Below are 22,424 nucleotides of genomic sequence, written 5' to 3'. Positions count from 1 at the left end.
CAATTGAATGGATGATGAGAGGTACAGTCCAATCAATTGAATGGATGATGGGAGGTACAGTCCAATCAATTGAATGGATGATGAGAGGTACAGTCCAATCAATTGAATGGTAATGGGAGATGCAGTCCAATCAATTGAATGAATGATGGGAGGTACAGTCCAATCAATTGAGTGGATGATGTACTTCTGGCACTATTTTTTTCCTCCTTGCCGCAGGGCAAAAATCTGGTGTTAGGGGGTTTGTTGCTGTTGTGTTTTGCCGGTGGATTTCCCCAGAATGTTGGTATGTTGAAAATCCAGTTCAACCTGCGGAAAGTTACGGGGCAAACCAAGCGTGGGCTCATGAAACTGACTGGGCCGTTTTCACGGATGACAGACTTGCAGTTAGCTCTCCTCTGGGTTTGCATCTGATAAGATGGACAAAGAACAGCTTGATACAAGTTAAGGAAATAACTTATCTTATCTTATTGTCTACAACCTGATCATTTTCATCTTGAAAGGCTGGGACTTTCAGGCTCAAGATTGGCTTCCAGATCTTTGCAATTAGCCTGCTTGGTTAGCATTGGATAGCCTTGCTGCTTCAAAGCCTAGCTGCTTCCTGCCTGGGGGGAATCATTTGTTGAGAGGTGTTAGCTGGCCCTGATTGTTTGTCAGGAATTTTCCCCAAACACACTTGCCTAGTTTACAACAGACCTCACAACCTATGAGGATGCCTGCCACAGATGTGGGCGAAACATCAGGAGAGAATGCTTCTGGAACATGGCCATACAGCCTGGAAAACACACAAAAACCCTGTGATTCTGTCCATGAAAGTTTTCGGCAACTACTTGTTCTTGTTTGCAGACAAGTTGACTTTGACTTCTGCTGATCCTATGAATGGAAGATCTCACAGATCTTCAAGTTATCAACTGCCCGAATCATACATCTCAAACTCAGTTTTCCATCCATATAATAATATGGTTTTCACCTTTTTTCTACAGCCTTTTGCTGTCTTGTCTTTTCTGATGAGTCGTGTAATTTCCTGACCTGTGCAACGTACGGTACAACAGCCTCACTTGCTAGGCTAGATGACAAATAGAAACTGGTGCAAACTGGCCTCTGTTCTTATGTACACAAACCTACGGAAAAAGGCAATGTAGCAGCATCCATGTATATATGTACTATATTTCATAGAATCTTACAGTTGGAAGGTACCATCTAGTCCTACTCATACAAGCATACACATTAATCCTGGGAGTTGACGTTTGGTGAGGCACGTGCACTACGTTCCCCATCCTCAGAGCCACAAGTACCATTGGGTTGCAATTCCCATTATCCCCAGTCTGCATAGTGGATAGTTACAAATAATGGGAGCTGTTGTTCAATAACATCCAGGGGTCAAAATTGGGTAAAAACTAAAGTGCACTATGTAAAAAAAAAACAACTTGCGTGATCTATTTTGTGCATTTTAGGTTATTTATTTATTTACTTACAGTATTTATATTCCACCCTTCTTTCTCACCCCGAAGGGGACTCAGGGCGGATTACAATGAACACATATATGGCAAACATTCAATGCCAACAGACAAACAACATACAGTATAGACAGGCACAGAGGCATTTAACTTTTTTTTTCCAGCTTCACGATTCCGGCCACAGGGGGAGCTGTTGCTTCACTGTCCACTGGTGGCTGTACTTCCTCATTCCTTTCCTCGTGTTTTGCTGGCAGTTTTATGATGTTGTAAATTAGTTAAATTAGCCTCCCACATAAAGCGTACCTAAATTTCCCTAATTGACAGATGCAACTGTCTTTCGGGGCTGCATAGGTCAACAGCAAGCTGGGCTATTTAATGGTCGGGGGCTTAACCCGACCCGGGCTTCGAACTCATGACCTCTCGGTCAGTAGTGATTTATTGCAGCTGGTTACTAGCCAGCTGCGCCACAGTCCGGTTGGCTCAATAAATGTATCCACCGTCTTGTGGATTTTGGAATTTGTTGTATACATCCTTTATAGCAATTACATTCATATTCAGGGGCCGGGCTGTGGCGCAGCTGGCTAGTAACCAGGTGCTATAAATCACTACTGACCGAGAGGTCATGAGTTCGAAGCCCGGGTCGGGTTAAGCCTCCGACCATTAAAAAAAAAAAATAGCCCCGGCTTGCTGTTGACCTAGCAGCCCCGAAAGACAGTTGCATCTGTCAAGTAGGGAAAATTTAGGTATGCTTTATGCGGGAGGCTAATTTAACTAATCTACAACACCATAAAACTGCTCACGAGGAAAAGAATGAGGAAGAACAGCCACCAATGGACAGTGAAGCAACACTCCCCCTGTGGCCGGAATCGTGAAGCTGGAAAGATGTTGAAATGCCTCTGTGTCTGTCTAAAAACTGAATGTTGTTTGTCTGTTGGCATTGAATGTTTGCCATATATGTGTTCATTGTAATCCGCCCTGAGTCCCCTTCGGGGTGAGAAAGAAGGGCGGGATATAAATACTGTAAATAAATAAATAAATAAATAAATATCGGCTGCTGGTCCTTGTTGAATTTTCTAGCAGGAAAGGAAAAATAGCTGCAGCCAACACTCACAATTTTGGTCCAAATCGCCTGCTTTCTCTAAAGACGGATCTCCTCCAGCACCTTCTCTTGTTGTTCAGCTGAGCGATGAATGTTTGCCTTTGCTTGTCTTAACAAACCTAGATTTATTGCCTAGCGTGGTCCTAATGCACCAGGCAATTAAGACTCGCTGATGCTGGGAAGCCGGTCTGGAATATTTGAATGACTGCAGCACAGCCTAAGCATGAGATCCGGCACATCTTTGGGTGCATCTACACTGTGAAAATGATGCGGCTTGACACCACTTTACCTGCTATGGTTCAATGCTATATGCTCTTGGGAGTTGTAGTTTTACAAGGACGTTAGCCTAGACTTCTTAGAATCATAGAAGATGTATTTTTGCAAACACACAATAAATCTGATAGTTATCTGGCTTGGGAAATAGCTGGAGGGATTTGGCCAAGAAGTTATGCAAACAGGATCACATAGAGGTTGTTGCCTTCAGGATACATTTTGATACAGTTTTCCGGGCTGTCTGGCCATGTTCCAGAAGCATTCTCTCCTGACGTTTCGCCCACATCTATGGCAGGCATCCTCAGAGGTTGTGAGGTATAAAGAATATATGGTACTTTTAAGGCTTTTCCTTAATCCCTCCTTATTATTCAACATTTTCGCTTATCCAACGTTCCGCTGGCCCGTTTATGTTGTATAAGTGAGACTCTACTGTAATCAAATCAGCAAAAGGGAAATGTGGAGGACTAACCACCATATGCACAAAATCCTTTAGTTTGCTTTTTTGGGGGTATTTTTAGAGCCAAAAAAAAAGGCGCAACACTCACTGCCCATTATGTCAGCATGTGACTTCCCATACGTTTAAATATGCCAAACATGTGCAAGCCCATCTGTTTGAACTTGCTCTGAACTGGATCAACTCCGGTTTTGCCGATTTGCTGCTGCAGCTGCATTTCCCCCGTAAGACCATTTGCATGTCCCGAGCATTACGGTCACTGTGACACCTCCCACGGTCCCTAATCCATTGTGTGTGTATTTCGGTATGTTAAACAACCTTCTGCTGTGTTTTGTCTGCCGGGGAGAAGCCAAGGTTAGCTCTGTGAGCACGAAAGCCGGGCAGTGTTATCAGCAAAGCCTTCTGTCTGAGCATGGGGGCTTTGCAGGGTGTTAATTGGAGTGGCTTCATGCATGGCTGGAAGCAAAGAAGGGGATCAGCGGCTGGGGGGGAATTAAGTCTCTCTGCTCACATCTACAGGGAGGTTTTTGATTGGAGCAGAACTAGAATCGCCATTTGAGTAATCAGCCTCATGGTTGATGAAGGGTGCATCTACACTGTAGAATAAATGCAGTTTGACACCACTTTAAGTGTGGTGGGATCATAGAAGTCTTGTAACATTCTTTGCCAAATAATGTTGGTGCCGTGACAGACTACAACTCCCTTGATTCTATAGCATTTATGTGCATTCTCTTATTTCATGTGAAGGGACCATAAGCCAGAAAATAGTAAACTATTGCCTATGTAGCTTTGCCTCTGTATATGCCCCTCCCTTCCTGTGAGCTGGTGTGTCGCACCTCAGGCTAAGTTCACCTTGCTATAGATACCCAGTCAGACACACAGATAGTCTTTTGTGGTTTTTATTAAGCAAAGCAGAATATAAATCAAGCAATCAATCAAAAGGTAATTCAAAGTTGTAGTGAAAGAGTCAATAGGTACAAGAGATTCACAAAGTACATAAATGTCTAATAGTCCAAAAGGGCTAGTCCATAAGTTCAAAGAGCATGGCAAGAACAATAATCCATAAGGCAAGAATTAGTCCATAGAGTCCAAAGCACAAGGTCCAAGAATCCAAGATAATCCACAAGGCAAAGTATTAGTCCACAGAGTCCAAAGAACAAGGCCCAAGGATCCCAGAACGCTGGCAAGGTAAAACATCCACACAGATGAAGCGATGAATTGCACTGACAAAGAAAGCATACTTTGAAACTGTGAAAGCATACTTTAATAACAACTCAGGAATGCATTTCTCTTCCCACAGCTAGACTCACGTTTGCGCGCTAAACGCTCACTTCTACGGACCTGGGAACCCATCCAAGACAAACGGTCCTCTCTGGATAACTCATTGTTATCTTGCACCTGGTCAGGAGCTAAACCGTCACCCTCATTATTTTCCAAGGCTGAAGTCTCTCCCTCATTATTTCTCAACTGAAGAAGAATGTCAGCTTGACCGTTATCTGTTTCTCCTGGAATCAGCAGTTCATCCTGCTCAAACCGAAACTGCATGTCTGAGCTGACTTCAGCCTCAGACTGCTGATCTTGAATCCCAAACCCAGAATCCCCTTCATCTTCATCTAGAATCTGAATCTGGCCAGCCTGTGACTGGGATACAACATGGTGCCTTTCTCCAGAAAGTTCCAAGACCAAAAGTTAGCTTGAAATCAACATGTGCTGTGGCGTAGGCGGGAGATCAAGCCAGCTGCAACCAGCTGCAATAAATCACTCTGACCAGGAGGTCATGAGTTCGAGGCCCGCTCAGAGCCTATGTTTGTCTTGTCTTTGTTCTATGTTAAAAGGCATTGAATGTTTGCCTATATGTGTAATGTGATCTGCCCTGAGTCCCCTTCGGGGTGAGAAGGGCGGAATATAAATGCTGTAAATAAATAAATAAATAAATGTGTGGTCACAGGTATCATTTATGCCAAGTAGGTGTGTAAGACGAGGAAGACCCTCAGCCATTGGTCAATTTTAGAGAAGCCAAAGGTTTTAGAAAGCTCAGAGTAAACAAGTGAGGTCACGGGTATCATTTATGCTAAGTAGGTGTGGAAGGTGAGGAAGAGCCTCAGCCATTGGTCAATTTTAGATAAGCCAAAGGTTTTAGAAATCTCAAAGTAAACAAGTGAGGTCACAGGTATCATTTTTGCCAAGTAGGTGTGGAAGGTGAGGAAGACCCTCAGCCATTGGTCAAAGGTTTTAGAAAGCTCGGAGTAAACAAGTGAGGTCACAGGTATCATTTTTGCCAAGTAGGTGTGGAAGGTGAGGAAGACCCTCAGCCATTGGCCAATTTTAGATAAGCCAAAGGTTTTAGAAAGCTCAGAGTAAACAAGTGAGGTTACAGGTATCATTTATACCAGGTAGGTGTGTAAGGTGAGGAAGATCCTCAGCCATTGGTCAATTTTAGATAAGCCAAAGGTTTTAGAAAACTCAGAGTAAACAAGTGAGGTCACGGGTATCGTTTATGCCAAGTGGGTGTGGAAGGTGCAGAAGACCCTCAGGCATTGGTCAATTTTAGATAAGCCAAAGGTATATATTCTTTGTTTGTTACGCACTTGTTGCAACGGCCATTTACATGTTAGAGTGGGTGCCTATGGCTGTTTGCCTTATCATTAGCTGTGATAACAATAAAAGGCTTGTTTTATTGCTCCCCTGGAATTCTCTCCTTTACTTCCCCTTCAACACATGCAGGAATGATGATGATGGTGATGGTGATGGTGATGAAGAAAGGTTGGGCTATGTGCTGTCGAAGGCTTTCATAACCGGGATCACAGGGTTGTTGCATGTTTTCCGGGCTGTATGGCCATGTTCCAGAAGCATTCTCTCCTGACGTTTCGCCCACATCTGTGGGCGAAACGTCAGGAGAGAATACTTCTGGAACATGGCCATACAGCCCGGAAAACATGCAACAACCCAAAGGTTGGGCTATGGATTGTTGCAATATTTTTCCCCTTCTTGCCATCCTCCCTTTGCTTTTTTCTATATAGAGTTGCAGGCAAAGTTTATGCACCTTGCAAGCTTTTATTTCCCCCTCCTGCAATTACTCTAGCGGATGTTTCCGATTTAAAAATTATGCGCACAGGAGCATGACCTTTCTTTTAGCTGATTACGTTATGGCACATGAATGCTGATTTTTGTAAGTCTCCGGAAAGAGACTTACAACCGTTGCCTGCTTGCCGAATGCATTCGGATGTTTGTGGGTGTCTGAACCTTTTGCAGCCTTTTGCATTTCCGGGGTTTGTGTTTCATGGAGGATGAAGCTATTTGCTCAGGAGCAGAACTTGAAAATGCTTGGTTTGGAAACTACAAGTCCCCCAGCATGCACGACTGATGTTCACAAGAGTTTTTGTACACTATCTCTTGGATCCAAATAGCATGCCTCTGAATCACAGCCTTGGAACAGTAATTTGGTTAGCTACTGCTTGACCTTCTGTTTCTACTGTGCTGACCCTAGTGTTACCCAGTAATAGTGAACGTAGAGGCTAGGAAAGTTACTTTTTTGGGATAACCCTCCAGTGGCTTTCCTGGCCATTTTGTTTCAAGTTACCATATATACTCGAACGAACAGGGGCTATTTTTTATTTTTTAATTGACGGGTGCTCACTCCAACACGGGCTGGCCTCGAACTCATGACCTCATGATCAGAGTGATCTATTGCAGCAGGCTGCTCACCAGTCTGCACCACAGCCCGTATATATGGTATGTTCTATGCTTGGGAAGGAAATGCCCAGCTTGATAAGAATTAGACCAGACACTGTTTCTTGCCAGTCTTTCTTGAAGTCTTTCTGAATTTGGATTCAGGCTAAAATTAATTCCCACCCTCTGCTGTGGGCAGGTGGCATTGCTTGTCTTGCTGTTGGAGACTTTCTGCTCACAAGCCTGCGCCACAGCCTGGCTTTCTTTACTGCTTTTTATTAAGTTTTGCTATTCTTTATCAATACACTGAAAATCTCAAGCCTGTTGTGGTTTCTTGCAGTTCTACGATTCTGTGATGCAGCCTAGAATTGCATTGTCTTGCTTATTTGCTTGGCAATGTTTGGCCAATGCTGCTCCAAATCAAATCCGTGTTGGTGGCCAGTCGAGTCTGCTTGCTGCAAATCACCCCTGATGCAAAACAGGCCTGCGTCACTGAGCATCCCAAATGTAATATATCATCCATGCTCTTAGGGCTTGCTCTCATTCCGGGATAGGCAGCTTCTTGTAAACAAGCAAACTTCTTATTGATCCAAAAAAGAGGAGAGTGTTTTTAATTTTCTTGGGCAAAGCTGGAGGCAATCTGTTTTCTATGTGCATTTCCCTCTTGACCATGTGGGGCATCTGGTTTGGATCTCAAAAGCTGCTCAGCAAAACTTGGAAGGACTCCAGTGCTTTGGAAGCTGCTGTTGTGACTCAACTGGAGTCTCAGAGTGACTCTGATGGGGATTGTGGGATTCAGGTTCCAGATGTCCAAGATGATGGGATTCAGGTTCAGGATGACTCTGATGGGAATTATGGGATTCAGGTTCAGATTGTCCCTGCTGTGAGAGATGAGGAGCAGGGAGGCATTCCCACGGCAGGGAATGGTGTTGATGATACTGGAGATGATACTGAAGCTAGCCAGGTGCAAAAGGAGGATAGCTCCCAGTTAGATAGCATGCAGACAGAGGCTGCTGCTAACGAGCTGTCTGACCTTGATGAAACGGAATCTCTGGATCAAGCTGGCTGTTTGTGATTTCGGGTTCGCAGGAGTGTCAGAATAGCAAACAAGAAAGAGGTCAGAGGCCAAAGAAATGCATTCATGCAATACAGGGAATATTAAAGGGTGTGCGGAGAGAAAAATCTTTGTCAAAAGCAATGTCTCGTTTGAGTTAGAAGCAGCTCTTGCTCTCTTGGGGCCGGGCTGTGGCGCAGGCTGGTGAGCAGCCTGCTGCAATAAATTTATTTATTCATTTATTTATTTACAGTATTTATATTCCGCCCTTCTCACCCCGAAGGGGACTCAGGGCGGATCACATTATACACATATAGGGCAAACATTCAATGCCCATGAACACATCGAACAGAGACAGAGACAGACAGACAGACGCAGAGGCAATTTAACCTTCTCCTGAGGGGATGTTTGATTCTGGCCACAGGGGGGAGCAGCTGCTTCATCATCCACTCTGATGGCACTTCCTCACTTCCTCATTCCAGTTGTAAATTAGTTAAATTTGCCTCCCCACTTTTATAACTGGTACCTTATTTCCTACTTGATAGATGCAACTATCTTTCGGGTTGCTAGGTCAGCAATGAGCAGGGGCTATTTTTTATTAATTGACAGGTGCTCACTCCGCCACGGGCTGACCTCGAACTCATGACCTCATGGTCAGAGTGATTTATTGCAGCAGCTGCTCAACAGCCTGCGCCACAGCCCGGCCTCTGACCATGAGGTCATGAGTTCAAGGCCAGCCTGTGGCGGGGTGAGCACCTGTCAATTAAAAAAATAGCCCCTGCTCATTGCTGACCTAGCAACCCGAAAGATAGTTGCATCTATCAAGTAGGAAATAAGGTACCACTTATAAAGTGTGGAGGCAAATTTAACTAATTTACAACCTGGAATGAGGAAGTGCCGTCAGAGTGGATGATGAAGCAGCTGCGCCTCCCGGTGGCCAGAATCGAACATCCCCTCAGGAGAAGGTTAAATTGCCTCTGCGTCTGTCTCTGTCTTGGTTCTATGTGTATATGGGCATTGAATGTTTGCCTTATATGTATACAATGTGATCCGCCCTGAGTCCCCTTCGGGGTGAGAAAGAAGGGCGGAATATAAATACTGTAAATAAATAAATCAATTATCCTGCAGCCTTGTGTATTCAAGTTCATGGGACTATGTCATATATTAATGGAACCTTGTTTTATGCCTAATGTTTTCTTGGATTATTCTTTATAGCCTTGGTTTTGCAACAATCTTTTGGATCTTTACTTTTCCTTTTTAAGAACTATTTATTTCCTCTTTCCTAATAAACTACAAAAGACTTCAACCGGTGTACAGTCTGGTGTGTTCAGCAAGGTGAAACTAACAGCGATAGCTGTTTCCTAACTTCGGTTCAGTGTCTCCCAACTTCGGTTTCCTAACTGTGTAACTCGATAAAAGCACAGCTTTGGTTATGTTGTTGTTAACTGCCATCAAGTTGTAGCGATTGAGCTTGAACCACTGTTAGAGAGTCCGTGCCTGGCGAGCGTAAGCTAAACCAGATAGGCCAGGACAGGGAAACAAACTCTCCAGATTGAGGACATGCCATAGAGGTTTATTACGATTTGGCCAAAAAGGATGCAAGTACAAGCAATTTGTTTCAAAAGTATAAACATACAGGGAATTGCAAGACACCTTATACAGTTCTGACAAATATTCAGACTTCCCGCTTCCCCTCCTGATTGGCTGAGAAGGAGGCCAAGGTAAATGTAAAGTACAGGTGTCTATTATACACAATAAACAATAAAATTTATGGTATCTTGGTTAAATGCAGTTGTGAATGACGTCTATGTCCAATGGTTCTTATATCAGGACAACCTTAATGTAATGCAAATTACATTCCACGTAAAAATAAGTGAATTACTGTATACACTCGAGTATAAGCCTAGTTTTTCAGCCCTTTTTTTAAGACTGAAAAAGCCCCCCTTGGCTTATACTCGGGTGAGGGTCCTGGTTGGCTTATATTTGGGTCAGCTTATACTCGAGAATATATGGTACATTTATTATTTTTCTCTATTATTATTGGTATTATTACATTTATTATTTTTCTCTATTATTGTTGCTACTATTACATTTATTTTACTCTATTTTTATTATTATTAATACATTTATTATTTCATTCTGCTCTTATTATTATATTTATTATTTTACTGTCTTTATTACTACATGTATTATTTTCCTGTATTTATTATTATTATTATTATTATTATTATTATTATTATTATTATTATTATTACATGTATTGTTTTACCCTATTATTATTAAAAGGATACATAAGCACATTTACATTGACGAGTTGGACAATCTTATATTAAATTAGAGCTTTATGTAAATACAGTAGAGTCTCACTTATCCAATGTTCTGGATTATCCAACGCATTTTTGTAGTCAATGTTTTCAATACATCGTGATATTTTGGTACTAAATTCGTAAATTCGTAAATACAGTAATTACTACTTAGCATTACTGTGTATTGAACCACTTTTTCTGTCAAATTTGTTGTATAACATGATGTTTTGGTGCTTAATTTGTAAAATCATAACCTAATTTGATGTTTAATAGGCTTTTCCTTAATCACTCCTTATTATCCAAGATATTTGCTTATCCAAGCTTCTGCCGGCCCGTTTAGGTTGGATAAGTGAGACTCTACTGTATTATTACATTTATTATTTTTCTTTATTATTGTTGCTACTATTACATTTATTTTACTCTATTTTTATTATTATTAATAATACATTTATTATTTCACTCTGATCTTATTATTATATTTATTATTTACTGTATTTATTAATACATATATTATTTTCCTGTAATAATAATAATAATAATTATTATTATTATTATTACATGCATTATTTTACTCTATTATTATTAAAAGGATACATAAGCACATTTACATTGAAGAGTTGGACAATCTTATATTAAATTAGAGCTTTACGTAAATACAGTAGAGTCTCACTTATCCAACACTCACTTATCCAATGTTCTGGATTATCCAACGCATTTTTGTAGTCAATGTTTTCAATACATCGTGATATTTTGGTACTAAATTCGTAAATTCGTAAATACAGTAATTACTACTTAGCATTACTGTGTATTGAACTACTTTTTCTGTCAAATTTGTTGTATAACATGATGTTTTGGTGCTTAATTTGTAAAATCATAACCTAATTTGATGTTTAATAGGCTTTTCCTTAATCACTCCTTATTATCCAAGATATTTGCTTATCCAAGCTTCTGCCGGCCCGTTTATGTTGGATAAGTGAGACTCTACTGTATTCAAAAACATTTAACCTACTGATGGTTCAATTAATGTAATTTTATTGGTATCAGTTTTTATTTCTGAAATTTACCACTCTTGGCTTATACTGGAGTCAATGTTTTCCCATTTTTTTGGTGATAAAATTAAGTGCCTCGGCTTATATTCAGGTCGGCTTATACTCGAGTATATACGGTAAATATGCAGCATCTGATGAACTCTCCTCCACCACAGTTTTTCAAACAAGTTCCTTTTTTGTGATAACTTCTTATGATACAGAAAAGTAAAACACCCTCCGTTTAGTTATCTGAAATGAACTTTATAATCTAATTATACATTTGAACACTATTTGAACGGCTGTGGCTCAATGCTGTGAAATCTTGGGATTTGTAGTTTTTGCCAGAAAAGGCTAAAGACTTTCTAAAACTACAAATCCCAGGATTCCATAGCATTGAGCCATGGCAGTTAAAGTGCTGCAAACTGCATTCAAAGTACTAAAAAACAGATTATGCGCAATTAGCTCAGGAAACCAGGCTTCAAATCCTCATTTGGTTACAAAAAACATGTGCAAGTTCACACTCTCTCAGCCTCAAAAGCAATGGCAAGCTTCCTCTGAATATAAACTTTCCAAGGAAACCCTACTATAAGGTCTCCAATGTAGGACTTGGCCTGAAGCTCAATAACAACGGCATCGAGCATCAAAATAATGTGAGATTTGCATTCCTTTCCAAGTACAGAATCCCCCTTTACGGCCCAAGAGTTTAAAACCATTTTCATTTTAAGTGAGAGTTTTCAACTTCCTTTTGCCAAAAGGGCTGTAAGGAAGAAAGGTCAAATTGTGATTTGTGGTTCCATGTTTTTCTAAGCAGATGTTCCTTGCTATGCGCCAAGAAGATGTTTCCTTGCTGTGCCAAAACCCAACTTCCAGAGCTTTCTTTTTTTAACTTTTATTTTCAACTAGCTTGGGAACCCGGCGGTGCCCGGGTTATTAGAAGAAGGCATTGTTTGTTTTGGGATGTTAAGTAATATCACTTAAGTTTGGTCCAGACCAGGGGTCCCCAAACTTTTTAAACAGGGGGCCAGTTCATGATCCTTCGGACCGTTGGAGGGCCGGACTATAGTGGGCTGAGCAATAATAATAATAATTAATAATAATAACAATAATAATAACAACAACAATAAAAATAGGGTTGGAAGAGACCTCTTGGGCCATTTAGTCCAACCCCCTTCAGCCTCGTGCATCAAAAGCACAAGCAAAGCATCCCTGACAGATGGCCACCCAGCCTCAATATTAATAATAATAATAATCTATATATATAAAAGAGTGATGGCATCACGGCAGCGGACAAAACAACAAAAGTAAACACCCCACAACCTCGAAAATTGACATCACAACCCCTCATCCATGCCTCTAGGTTGATACAACAAAAAGAAAAGAAAAATAAAGTCCTAATTAGAGGGAGGGGAATAATTGTTTTATCCAATTACTGCCAGTTAGAAGGCTAAGCTCCTCCAACTTGGTCTCCTAGCAACCCAATAAAAATGATTAAAAACACTAAAAAATTAATACAATAAAATACTATAATAACAGAAAATAACTAAAAATAATACAAGAAAATAATAAAATATAATAAATAAAAAGATAACTTACAATAAATAAATTAAAAAATACAAATAACGTCAAATAAAAATTACACAACATTTTTTAACCAATACCACCACCACTTTGCCACAGCAACGCGTGGCCGGGCACAGCTAGTAATAATAATAATAATAATTCTCAATTAAAAGACAAAGTATGGATTGTTGATGTTGCAATCCCAGGGGACAGCAGGATTGAGGAGAAACAATTGGAAAAGCTGACACAATATGAGGATTTAAAGATCGAACTGCAAAGACTCTGGCGCAAGCCAATCAAGGTGGTCCCAGTGGTGATCGGCACACTGGCTGCAGTGCCTAAAGACCTTGGCCTGCACTTAAACACAATCGGCACTGACAAAATTACCATCTGTCAGCTGCAGAAGACCACCTTACTTGGATCTGCCCGCATTATTCACCGATACATTACACAGTCCTCGACACTTGGGAAGTGTCCGACGTGTGATCCAATACAACAGCCAGCAGAATGTCTGCTGTGGACTCATCTTGTTGCGTTTCAAATAATAATAATAATAATAATTGACAAAATTACAATCTGCCAACTGCAAAAGGCCACCCTACTGGGATCTGCACGCATCATCCGAAAATACATCTTGGGAAGTGTTCGACTTGTGATTTTGTGAAACGAAATCCAGCATATCTATCTAGTTTGCTGTGTCATAATAATAATAATAATAATAATAATAATAATAATAATAATAATAATAATAATAATAATGGTTGTAAGAGAAGAAGAGACACCTTAGGTCATTTAGCCCAACCCCCTTCTGCCCTTGTGCCATGGGGGCCGGATAAATGGCTTCAATGGGCCGCATCCGGCCCCCGGGCCTTAGTTTGGGGACCCCTTGTCCAGACCCATGGTTGGCTGGGTTCAGTGCTGTCTGGATAAGGGTGAACTACACCTCCAAGATTCCCAGGGCAATCACCCCCAAACCCTGCCAGTGTTCGTAATTGGCCATGTTGGTTCTGGGTGCCAAATCTGGTCCAGATCTGCCGTTGGCGGGGTTCAGTGCTTTCTGGATGCAGGTGAACTACAACTCCCAAAATCAAGGTCCATTCCCATAACCTCTGCAGTATGTTGAGTTGGTCACGAGGTTCTCTGTGCCTAGTTTGGTCCCAGACCATTGCTGTAGGGGTCACAGTATTGCTGGATACAGGTGAACTACAACTCCCAAAATGAAGGCCCTATTCCCATTTAACCTACTGATGCCTCAATTAATGTAATTTTATTGGCATCTGTTTTTATTTCTGAAATTTACCACCTTCAGCTTATACTGGAGTCAATGTTTTCCTAGTTTTTTTGTGGTAAAATTAGGTGCCTCGGCTTATATTCGGGTCGGCTTATACTTGAGTATATACGGTACACTGCTCTTGTGGATTTGAACCCATTTTATTGACTCTGAACTTTATTTGCTAGTGCTTGCTTATAACCACCAATAAACAGCTTGTTTGCTTATATTCTGGGCCTCCAGTGTGGTTTTAAGGTGCCTACGCAGCTAGAGGTGCGATCACAGAATTGCACTGGAAGGCCTAGCAATTCCAAAAGAGAACTTTCTAAATCAAATCCACATCAATCAAAATTGCAAATGCGGAGGAGGGCCAACAGTCCTTTATAGGCATTATAACAAATAAAGGGAACTTATTTTTTTACAAAAAGTGTTTTCCCCGTTGTAGCTCATCTTGGTTTCCTTTCTCTTCTTCCAGGACATCTGTGAGGATCCTCACCTCTTTGTGGATGGAATCAGCTGCCACGATTTGCACCAAGGACAAGTGGGGAATTGTTGGTTCGTGGCCGCCTGCTCCTCCTTGGCCTCCCGGGAGTCTCTGTGGCAAAAGGTAACACCAAACGTAAAGAAATCCTGCTTCCTTTGCTCTCCTTTGCATCTGGCTTCGGTCCTTGGCTCTATCTGGAGATCTCTAAGGCTCCTCCTTGATGGACTTCCATCCAGGTAGAAGTATTAATCTTGACCTTTCCAAGATCAGGTGAAGTGTCAAGATTTTGAAGAGGATGGAATTTCATCAAGTGTGAATTGTAGAAGAATAAAAAGTTTTAAGAAGTTCAAAAGTAAGTTTGAGACAGGAGAGAAAAGGGAATTGCAGGATTTAAGAAGAGGAACTAGTAAGTAAGTACTGTATATACTCGAGTATAAGCCAACCCGAATATAAACCGAGGCACCTAATTTTACCACAAAAAAATTCAGAAAACATTGACTCCAGTATAAGCCGAGAGTGGTAAATTTCAGAAATAAAAATAGATACCAATAAAATTACATTAATTGAGGCATCAGTAGGTTAAATGTTTTTGAATATTTTGAATATAGGCCCTGGCTGTGGCGCAGGCTGGAGAGCAGCCAGTTGCAACCAGCTGCAATGAATCACTCTGACCAGGAGGTCATGAGTTCGAGGCCCGCTCGGAGCCTATGTTTGTCTTGTCTTTGTTCTATGTTAAAGGCATTGAATGTTTGCCTATATGTCTAATGTCATCCGCCCTGAGTCATCTTCGGGGTGAGAAGGGCGGAATATAAATACTGTAAATAAATAAATATTTACATCAAGCTCAAATTTAAGAAAAGACTGTCCAACTCTGATCAAATCATTATTCTAATCTTCTTCAATGTAAATGTGCTTATGTATCCTTTTAATAATAATAGAGTAAAATAATACATGTAATAATAATAATTATTATTATTATTATTATTATTACAGGAAAATAATACATGTAATAATAAATAGAGTAAAATAATAAATGTAATAATAATAAGATCAGAGTGAAATAATAAATGTATCAATAATAATAATAATAATAATAATAATAATAATAAATAGAGTAAAATAAATGTAATAGTGATGTAATAATAAACAATAATAGAGAAAAATAATAAATGTAATAATACCAATAATAATAGAGAAAAATAATAAATGTACCATATATTCTCGAGTATAAGCTGACCCAAATATAAGCCAACCAGGACCCTCACCCGAGTATAAGCCGAGGGGGGCTTTTTCAGTCTTAAAAAAAGGGTTGAAAAACTAGGCTTATACTTGAGTATATACAGTAAGTAAAAGTGAAACTTTATTTATATACCACTCTATCTCCCCGAGGGAACTCAGGGTGGTTTCCAATGAGGAAACAACAATGTACACTACATCGCCAGCATAATAAAACACATTATTAAAACAAGGTAAAACTGTACAATTAAAATAAACAATAAATAACAGTTACAACAAACTAACAAACTAACAAAATAACTAACAAACTAACAAAATAACTAACAAAATAACAGTCAAAACAAACTAACAATCACCAGCATAATAAAACACATTATTAAAACAAAATAATGTTAAAATAAACAATAAATAACAGTTACAACAAACTAACTAACAAAATAACTAGCAAACTAACAAAATAACTAACAAACTAACAGTTAAAACAAACTAACAATCGCCAGAATAATAAAACACATTATTGAAACAAGGTAAAACTATACAATTAAAATAAACAATAAATACCAGTTACAACAAACTAACAAAATAACTAACTAAGAAAATAACTAACAAAATAACAGTTAAAACAAACTAACAATCGCCAGAATAATAAAACACATTATTAAAACAAGGTAAAACTACACAATTAAAATAAACAATAAATAACAGTTACAACAAACTAATAAACTAACAAAATAACTAACAAACTAACAAAATAACTAACAAAATAACAGTCAAAACAAACTAACAATCGCCAGAATAATAAAACACATTATTAAAACAAGGTAAAACTATACAATTAAAATAAACAATAAATAACAGTTAAACAAACTAACAAACTAACTAACAAACTAACAAAATAACTAACTAACAAAATAACTAACAAAATAACAGTTAAAACAAACAAACTAAAGCCCATTCAGCCAGTCTCTCCTAGACAAAACAAAGCACAGCAGGAATCTTGGATAGGCAAAGCCCATCCACACAGCCATATAAACTCAGAATATCAAGGCAGGTAATCCAAAATATCTGCTTTGAACTGGGTTATCTGAGTCCACACTGCCATATAATCCAGTTCAATGTGGATTTTATATAGCTGTGTGGAAAGGCCCTTGGACAGGCAATCGAGAAGAGATGAAAGTGGGTAAAAGGGTTCAGAAGGGCTTTATGACCCAGAGAGAAGCAAGGAGAGGAAATGTTGTGAAGAATGGCTGTAAAAGGTTAGATAAAAGGCGCCAGAGAGAAGGACAAAAGGAACACATTGTAAATAAGAAAAATAAAACTAATGCACGCATGTTTTTGCTTTGGACCATAGAAGTACTGAGCTGTGCCTTGGACCTCCTGGCACAAATTTTTCCTTCCTGGTCGCTTTCAGTTTTGCTCTGATCGGAAATAAAGTTGTAGTTTGGATCTCTAATTGGAAGAAAAGACACTAGGGACGTACCAAGCCCCAACAATATAGTGGCAGGCCTCCAGATGATGTTGAACCAGAATTCCTGTTAATGTGCGATTTGTGTGTTGGCAGTGTTTAAATGAAATTTGTGTCTTGCCTGTATTGCATACTGATTGCATCATCCAGAGTGTAACATAGTCTGGAAAGAGTTAATTACTAAAAAGCTGTGATGACCTTGATGTGTGGCTGGAACAGGGGAGTGTCCAGACACAAGTGTGTGTGCATTGCTGATTGCATCAGATCTGATCTGTTCTGTTCTGAGTTGAATCGAGTGCTGTCTGCTGAGAGTCAAGTCCTGTGTCCATCGTCTACAAGTCTGTTTGTCTTGATTATTACTGCTTTCAGTAAAACTTGTATATAGTTTTACCATCGTCTCTGATGTCATTTCGTTCAGCGTTCCACTGACTCCATCCAACTGCTGCTGCGCTGCTTAAAATTACTCTGACAACTCCCATCATCAGGAGTGTTCTCGGTCATCTAGAGCAAAAGTTGCCAAAAGTTGGCCATAAGGTTGCAGTGGACCTAGGTATTCTTAATATTTAGGAAGAGCCTAAAAACTTGTCTCTTCCAACAGACTTTTGGGGAGTGAATTCCCCATCTCCATGAGAGACCTGTTTCTTTGACAATTTCCTCATTTGATTGCACTTTGTCTTGCCCGATTAGTGTACTACAGTCACATGGCTCCCTCACCCAAGTTGCTCTTCTATTCGACGATAGCACTTAAATATCTACCTCGTTTACAATTTTCACTCACTGCACTTTACCCATTATATTTTATTTTATCTACTTGGGGGCCAAATCCATGTTTTTACCTTTATTGTCTTTTATACATATATGTTGTTATTGTTGTTGTTGTTGTTGTTATTATTATTACTACTACTATTTTATTATGACACAGCTGGGAGGTGGTACTTGAGGCCACATATTTGTGCCTCTGTTTGTAGTCTGTCTGTGCAATTTTGTTACAGCAGCTGATCAATGGTTTCATCAGCTTCCTTGCACAGTCTGCATTTTGGGTCATCAGCTGATTTTTCGATTTTGGCCTTAATTGCGTTTGTTCTGATGGCTTGCTCCTGAGCTGCAAGGATCATCTTCGGGGAGATGGAGATGGGGTGTAAAAATAAAGTATTATTTTATTATGACACAGCAAATGAGATGTACATGCTGGATTTCGTTTCACAAAATCACAAGTCGAACGCTTCCCAAGTGTCTAGGACTGTGTGATGTATTTTTGGATGATGCTGCAGATCCCAGTCGGGTGGCCTTTTGCAGTTGGCAGATCGTAATTTTGCCAATGTCTGTTGTTTCCAAATGCTGGCTGAGATCTTTTGGCACGGCACCCAGTGTGCCCATCACCACCGGGACCACCTGCACTGGTTTCTGCCAGAGTCTTTGCAGTTCAATCTTGAGGTCCTGACAGCGGCTGAGTTTTTCCTGTTGTTTTTCGTCAATCCGACTGTCACCTGGGATGGCGACATCAATGATCCAAACCTTGTTCTTTTCCACAACTGTGATGTCTGGTGTGTTGTGTTCCAGAACTTTGTCAGTCTGGATTCGGAAGTCCCACAGTATTTTTGCGTGCTCATTTTCCAATACTTTTGCAGGTTTGTGATTCCACCAGTTCTTTGCTGCTGGGAGGTGGTACTTGAGGCATAAGTTCCAATGAATCATTTGGGCCACATAGTTGTGCCTCTGTTTGCAGTCTGTCTGTGCGATTTTCTTACAGCAGCTGAGGTTATGATCAATGGATATTATTATTATTATTAATAATAATAAGAGGACACTTCTTATTAGGCCGTTGGGAGAGATCATCCGGAGTTTTGGAGTTCGATGTCATCTGTACACAGATGACGTTCAACTCTACTACTCCTTTCCACCTGCTGCTAAGGAGGCTGTTCAGGTCCTGAACCAGTGCTTGGTGGGAGTGATGGTCTGGATGAGGGTGAACAAATTGAAACTGAATCCAGACGAGACAGAGGTCCTCTTGGTCAGTCGAAAGGCCAAACAGGGTGTAGGGATGGGTCACACTCCTTTTGAAGACGGAGAAGGTTTGCAGCTTGGGAGTTCTCCTGGATTCATTGCTGAGCCTGGAACCTCAGGTTTTGGCGATGGCCAGGGAAGATTTGCACAATTAAAATTTGTGCACCAGTTGCGGCCGTACCTTGAGAAGTCAGACTTGGCCACAGTAGTCCACACTCTGATTACATTCCAAATAGACTACTGCAATGGCTCTATGTGGGGCTGCCTTTGAAGACTGTTTGGAAGCTTCAAATGGTCCAACGGGTGGAAACCAGATTGTTCACTGGAGCGGCGTACAGGGAGCACACAACCCCGCTGTTTTTGGAGGGTGATTTTTGTTGTGGTAATCTCTGAGTGGTTAGACTCAATTTAACCCTCTCTGGGGGAGATTCCACCAAAATCAGGAGAGTAACAAAAGCAAAAGCTTTCAAATGCAACAGTTACTTACACGGGGTGAGCAAAGAGAAGCCTTTCAGCTTAGGATGGCAATGGACTGCAGAGTCTCAGTAAAAGTTCAAAAAGTATTTATTCAGATAAAAAGAACTCCGTTGTAGATAGAAAGGCTTGGGAGCTGTCTAGTCTACTCTAGACTGGTTTCTAAGGAAAAATAAGAAAGGAAAAATAACAAGCATCTAAATAGTTACATCTTGCCAGGAGAGATGGAAGGATGCTTCTTGTTAGCTAGAAGAACAAAGGGAGAAGAGAGAACCAAAATGGTTCCAACCCCATGGTCCCGTTTATTGGGGCCATAAAACATTCTAACCAATGAGAAGTTAGTGTCCCTGGAGATTCACATTTCCACTAACTTCAAAGTAAGGGATGTGACGTACACAGGACAGAGTGAAACACAGTAAAGCCTGTCTAGGCATGCTTTGGAAACAGGGAAAGGATATCCCCAATCTAACTCTATCATCTATCTAACTACAGGGTGATTCCCAACAATTTTACCACTTTTGCAGGGCTTTTGCATCCCTAACCTGTATATTTGCAACCGCTGATAGAGAATTTCACCAGAAACTGTTCAACGAGTAAGCGAAGGTTGCATCCAGCATATGTAGTTTTCTTTCCCTGGGGTAAAAGAACATGTGGGTTTCCTGATAAAATAATGTGTCCCCGAAAGAAACCCATAGTTAGCCTGTCTGACGCCTCGCCGGATAGATAACCAAAACATCTGTCTGAAATGCTGCACCACTCGGCAGAAAATTATCTCTATCCATGTGCAATATCTAGGAGGCATTGGAAACTTACTGGAAAGGCATGGCTAAACTTGGGCCCTCCAGAATCCCAGGATTCCATAGAATTTGGCCGTGGCCATTAAAGTGGTCTCAAACTGCATTAATTCTACCATGTGGATGCATCCTAAGATTCTCCCGTACACTTTCATCTCGATCATGGTTGCCTGAAACCAAACACCCATCAAACTGGAAACAACCAAATACAGTAGAATCTCACTTATCCAACATTAACGGGCCAGAAGAATGTTGGATACGTGAATATGTTGGATAATAAGGAGGGATTAAGGACAAGCTTATTAAACATCAAATTAGGTAATGATTTTACAAATGAAGCACCAAAACAACAAATTTGACAGAAAAAGTAGTTCAATATGCAGTAATGTTATGTAGTAATGACTGTATTTACGAATTTAGCACCAAAATATCACAATGTATTGAAAACATTGACTACAAAAATGTGTTGGATAATCCAGAATGTTGGATAAGCGAGTCTTGGATAAGTAAGACTCTACTGTACTTCCATCTAGATCATGGTTGCCTGAAACCAAACACCCATCAAACTGGAAACAACTAAACACTAGTAAAATGCATGACAGCCGATCCCAATCTATATACAGTAGAGTCTCACTTATCCAACGTTCTGGATTATCCAACGCATTTTTGTAGTCAATGGTTTCAATACATCGTGATATTTTGGTGCTAAATTCATAAATACAGTAATTACTACATAGCATTACTATGTATTGAACTACTTTTTCTGCCAAATTTGTTGTCTAACATGATGTTTTGGTGCTTCATTTGTAAAATCATAACCTAATTTGATATTTAATAGGCTTTTCCTTAATGCCTCCTTATTATCCAACATATTCACTTATCCAACATTCTGCTGGCCCGTTTATGTTGGATAAGTGAGACTCTACTGTATATAAATGAGTGATGGCATCACGGCGACCCACAAAACAACAAAACTAAAGGCCCCCCAACCTCAAAATTTGACAACACAACCCATCATCCACGCCTCTAGGTTGATACAACAAAAAGAAAAGAAAAATAAAGTCCTAATTAGAGGGAAAGGAATAATTGTTTTTATCCAATTGCTGCCAGTTACAGGGCTAATCTCTGCCCACTTGGTCTCCTAGCAACCAACTCAGCCGAGGGGACAGGCAGACTTAGGCCTCTCTTAGGCCTCTTCCACAGATTATCTAATTTGTTTTTATCCAATTGCTGCCACTCCATGCAGTCATCCCACATGACCTTGGAGGAGTCTACGGACAACGCCGGCTCTTCGGCTTAGAAATGGAGATGAGCACCAACCCCTAGACTCAGACACGACTGGACTTAATGTCAGGGAAAACCTTTACCCTTTACCTTAACTACCACTTATTCCTCAATACTTTATTTCCCATACCACCATATTTTTCCACAGCAACGCGTGGCCGGGCACAACTAGCATGTTATAGAATTGCACTGGAGAACCTGGGGATTACTAGCAAATTATATTTATCCACAGTCAATGAAACCACAGGTATGGGTTATGGGGTTACGGGGAGCATTATATATTACAGCTGTCGTTCGGCTGCCAAATACGAGACGGAGATGAACCATCTCTGCTGTTCCAATATTTGATTCCATCCTGATGAGCACCTGCAGTCTTTCAGCCAATATGAAATTTGAGCCATTATTTCAGCCTGGCACTTTTCCTGCAAAGTCTGTCTGGATCCCCTTGGCAATTGGTCGTGTTAGTTGGCCGCCTGCCCATCTTCGGAGAGCCGGATTCAGAGGACAAGGGAAATT

The 22,424-nt window shown here is 40.4% G+C and overlaps 1 protein-coding gene across 1 annotated transcript in view; it reads left to right on the top strand.

The window, feature by feature from the left end:
* The window catches only part of capn5 (calpain 5), a 121,698-nt gene that overhangs the window by 44,007 nt on the left and 55,267 nt on the right, over positions 1-22,424 (top strand). Inside the window, exon 3 of the mRNA XM_062974454.1 lies at positions 14,643-14,774. Within this exon, the coding sequence (XP_062830524.1) occupies positions 14,643-14,774 (132 nt within the window). The remainder of the gene's footprint in view (positions 1-14,642; positions 14,775-22,424) is intronic.

This window comes from Anolis carolinensis, chromosome 3, assembly GCF_035594765.1.
Source record: "Anolis carolinensis isolate JA03-04 chromosome 3, rAnoCar3.1.pri, whole genome shotgun sequence".
Classification (NCBI taxonomy): Eukaryota; Metazoa; Chordata; class Lepidosauria; order Squamata; family Dactyloidae; genus Anolis; species Anolis carolinensis.
The sequence above is the reverse complement of the archived record's forward strand: the minus strand, read 5'-3'. Positions and strand labels throughout refer to the sequence as shown.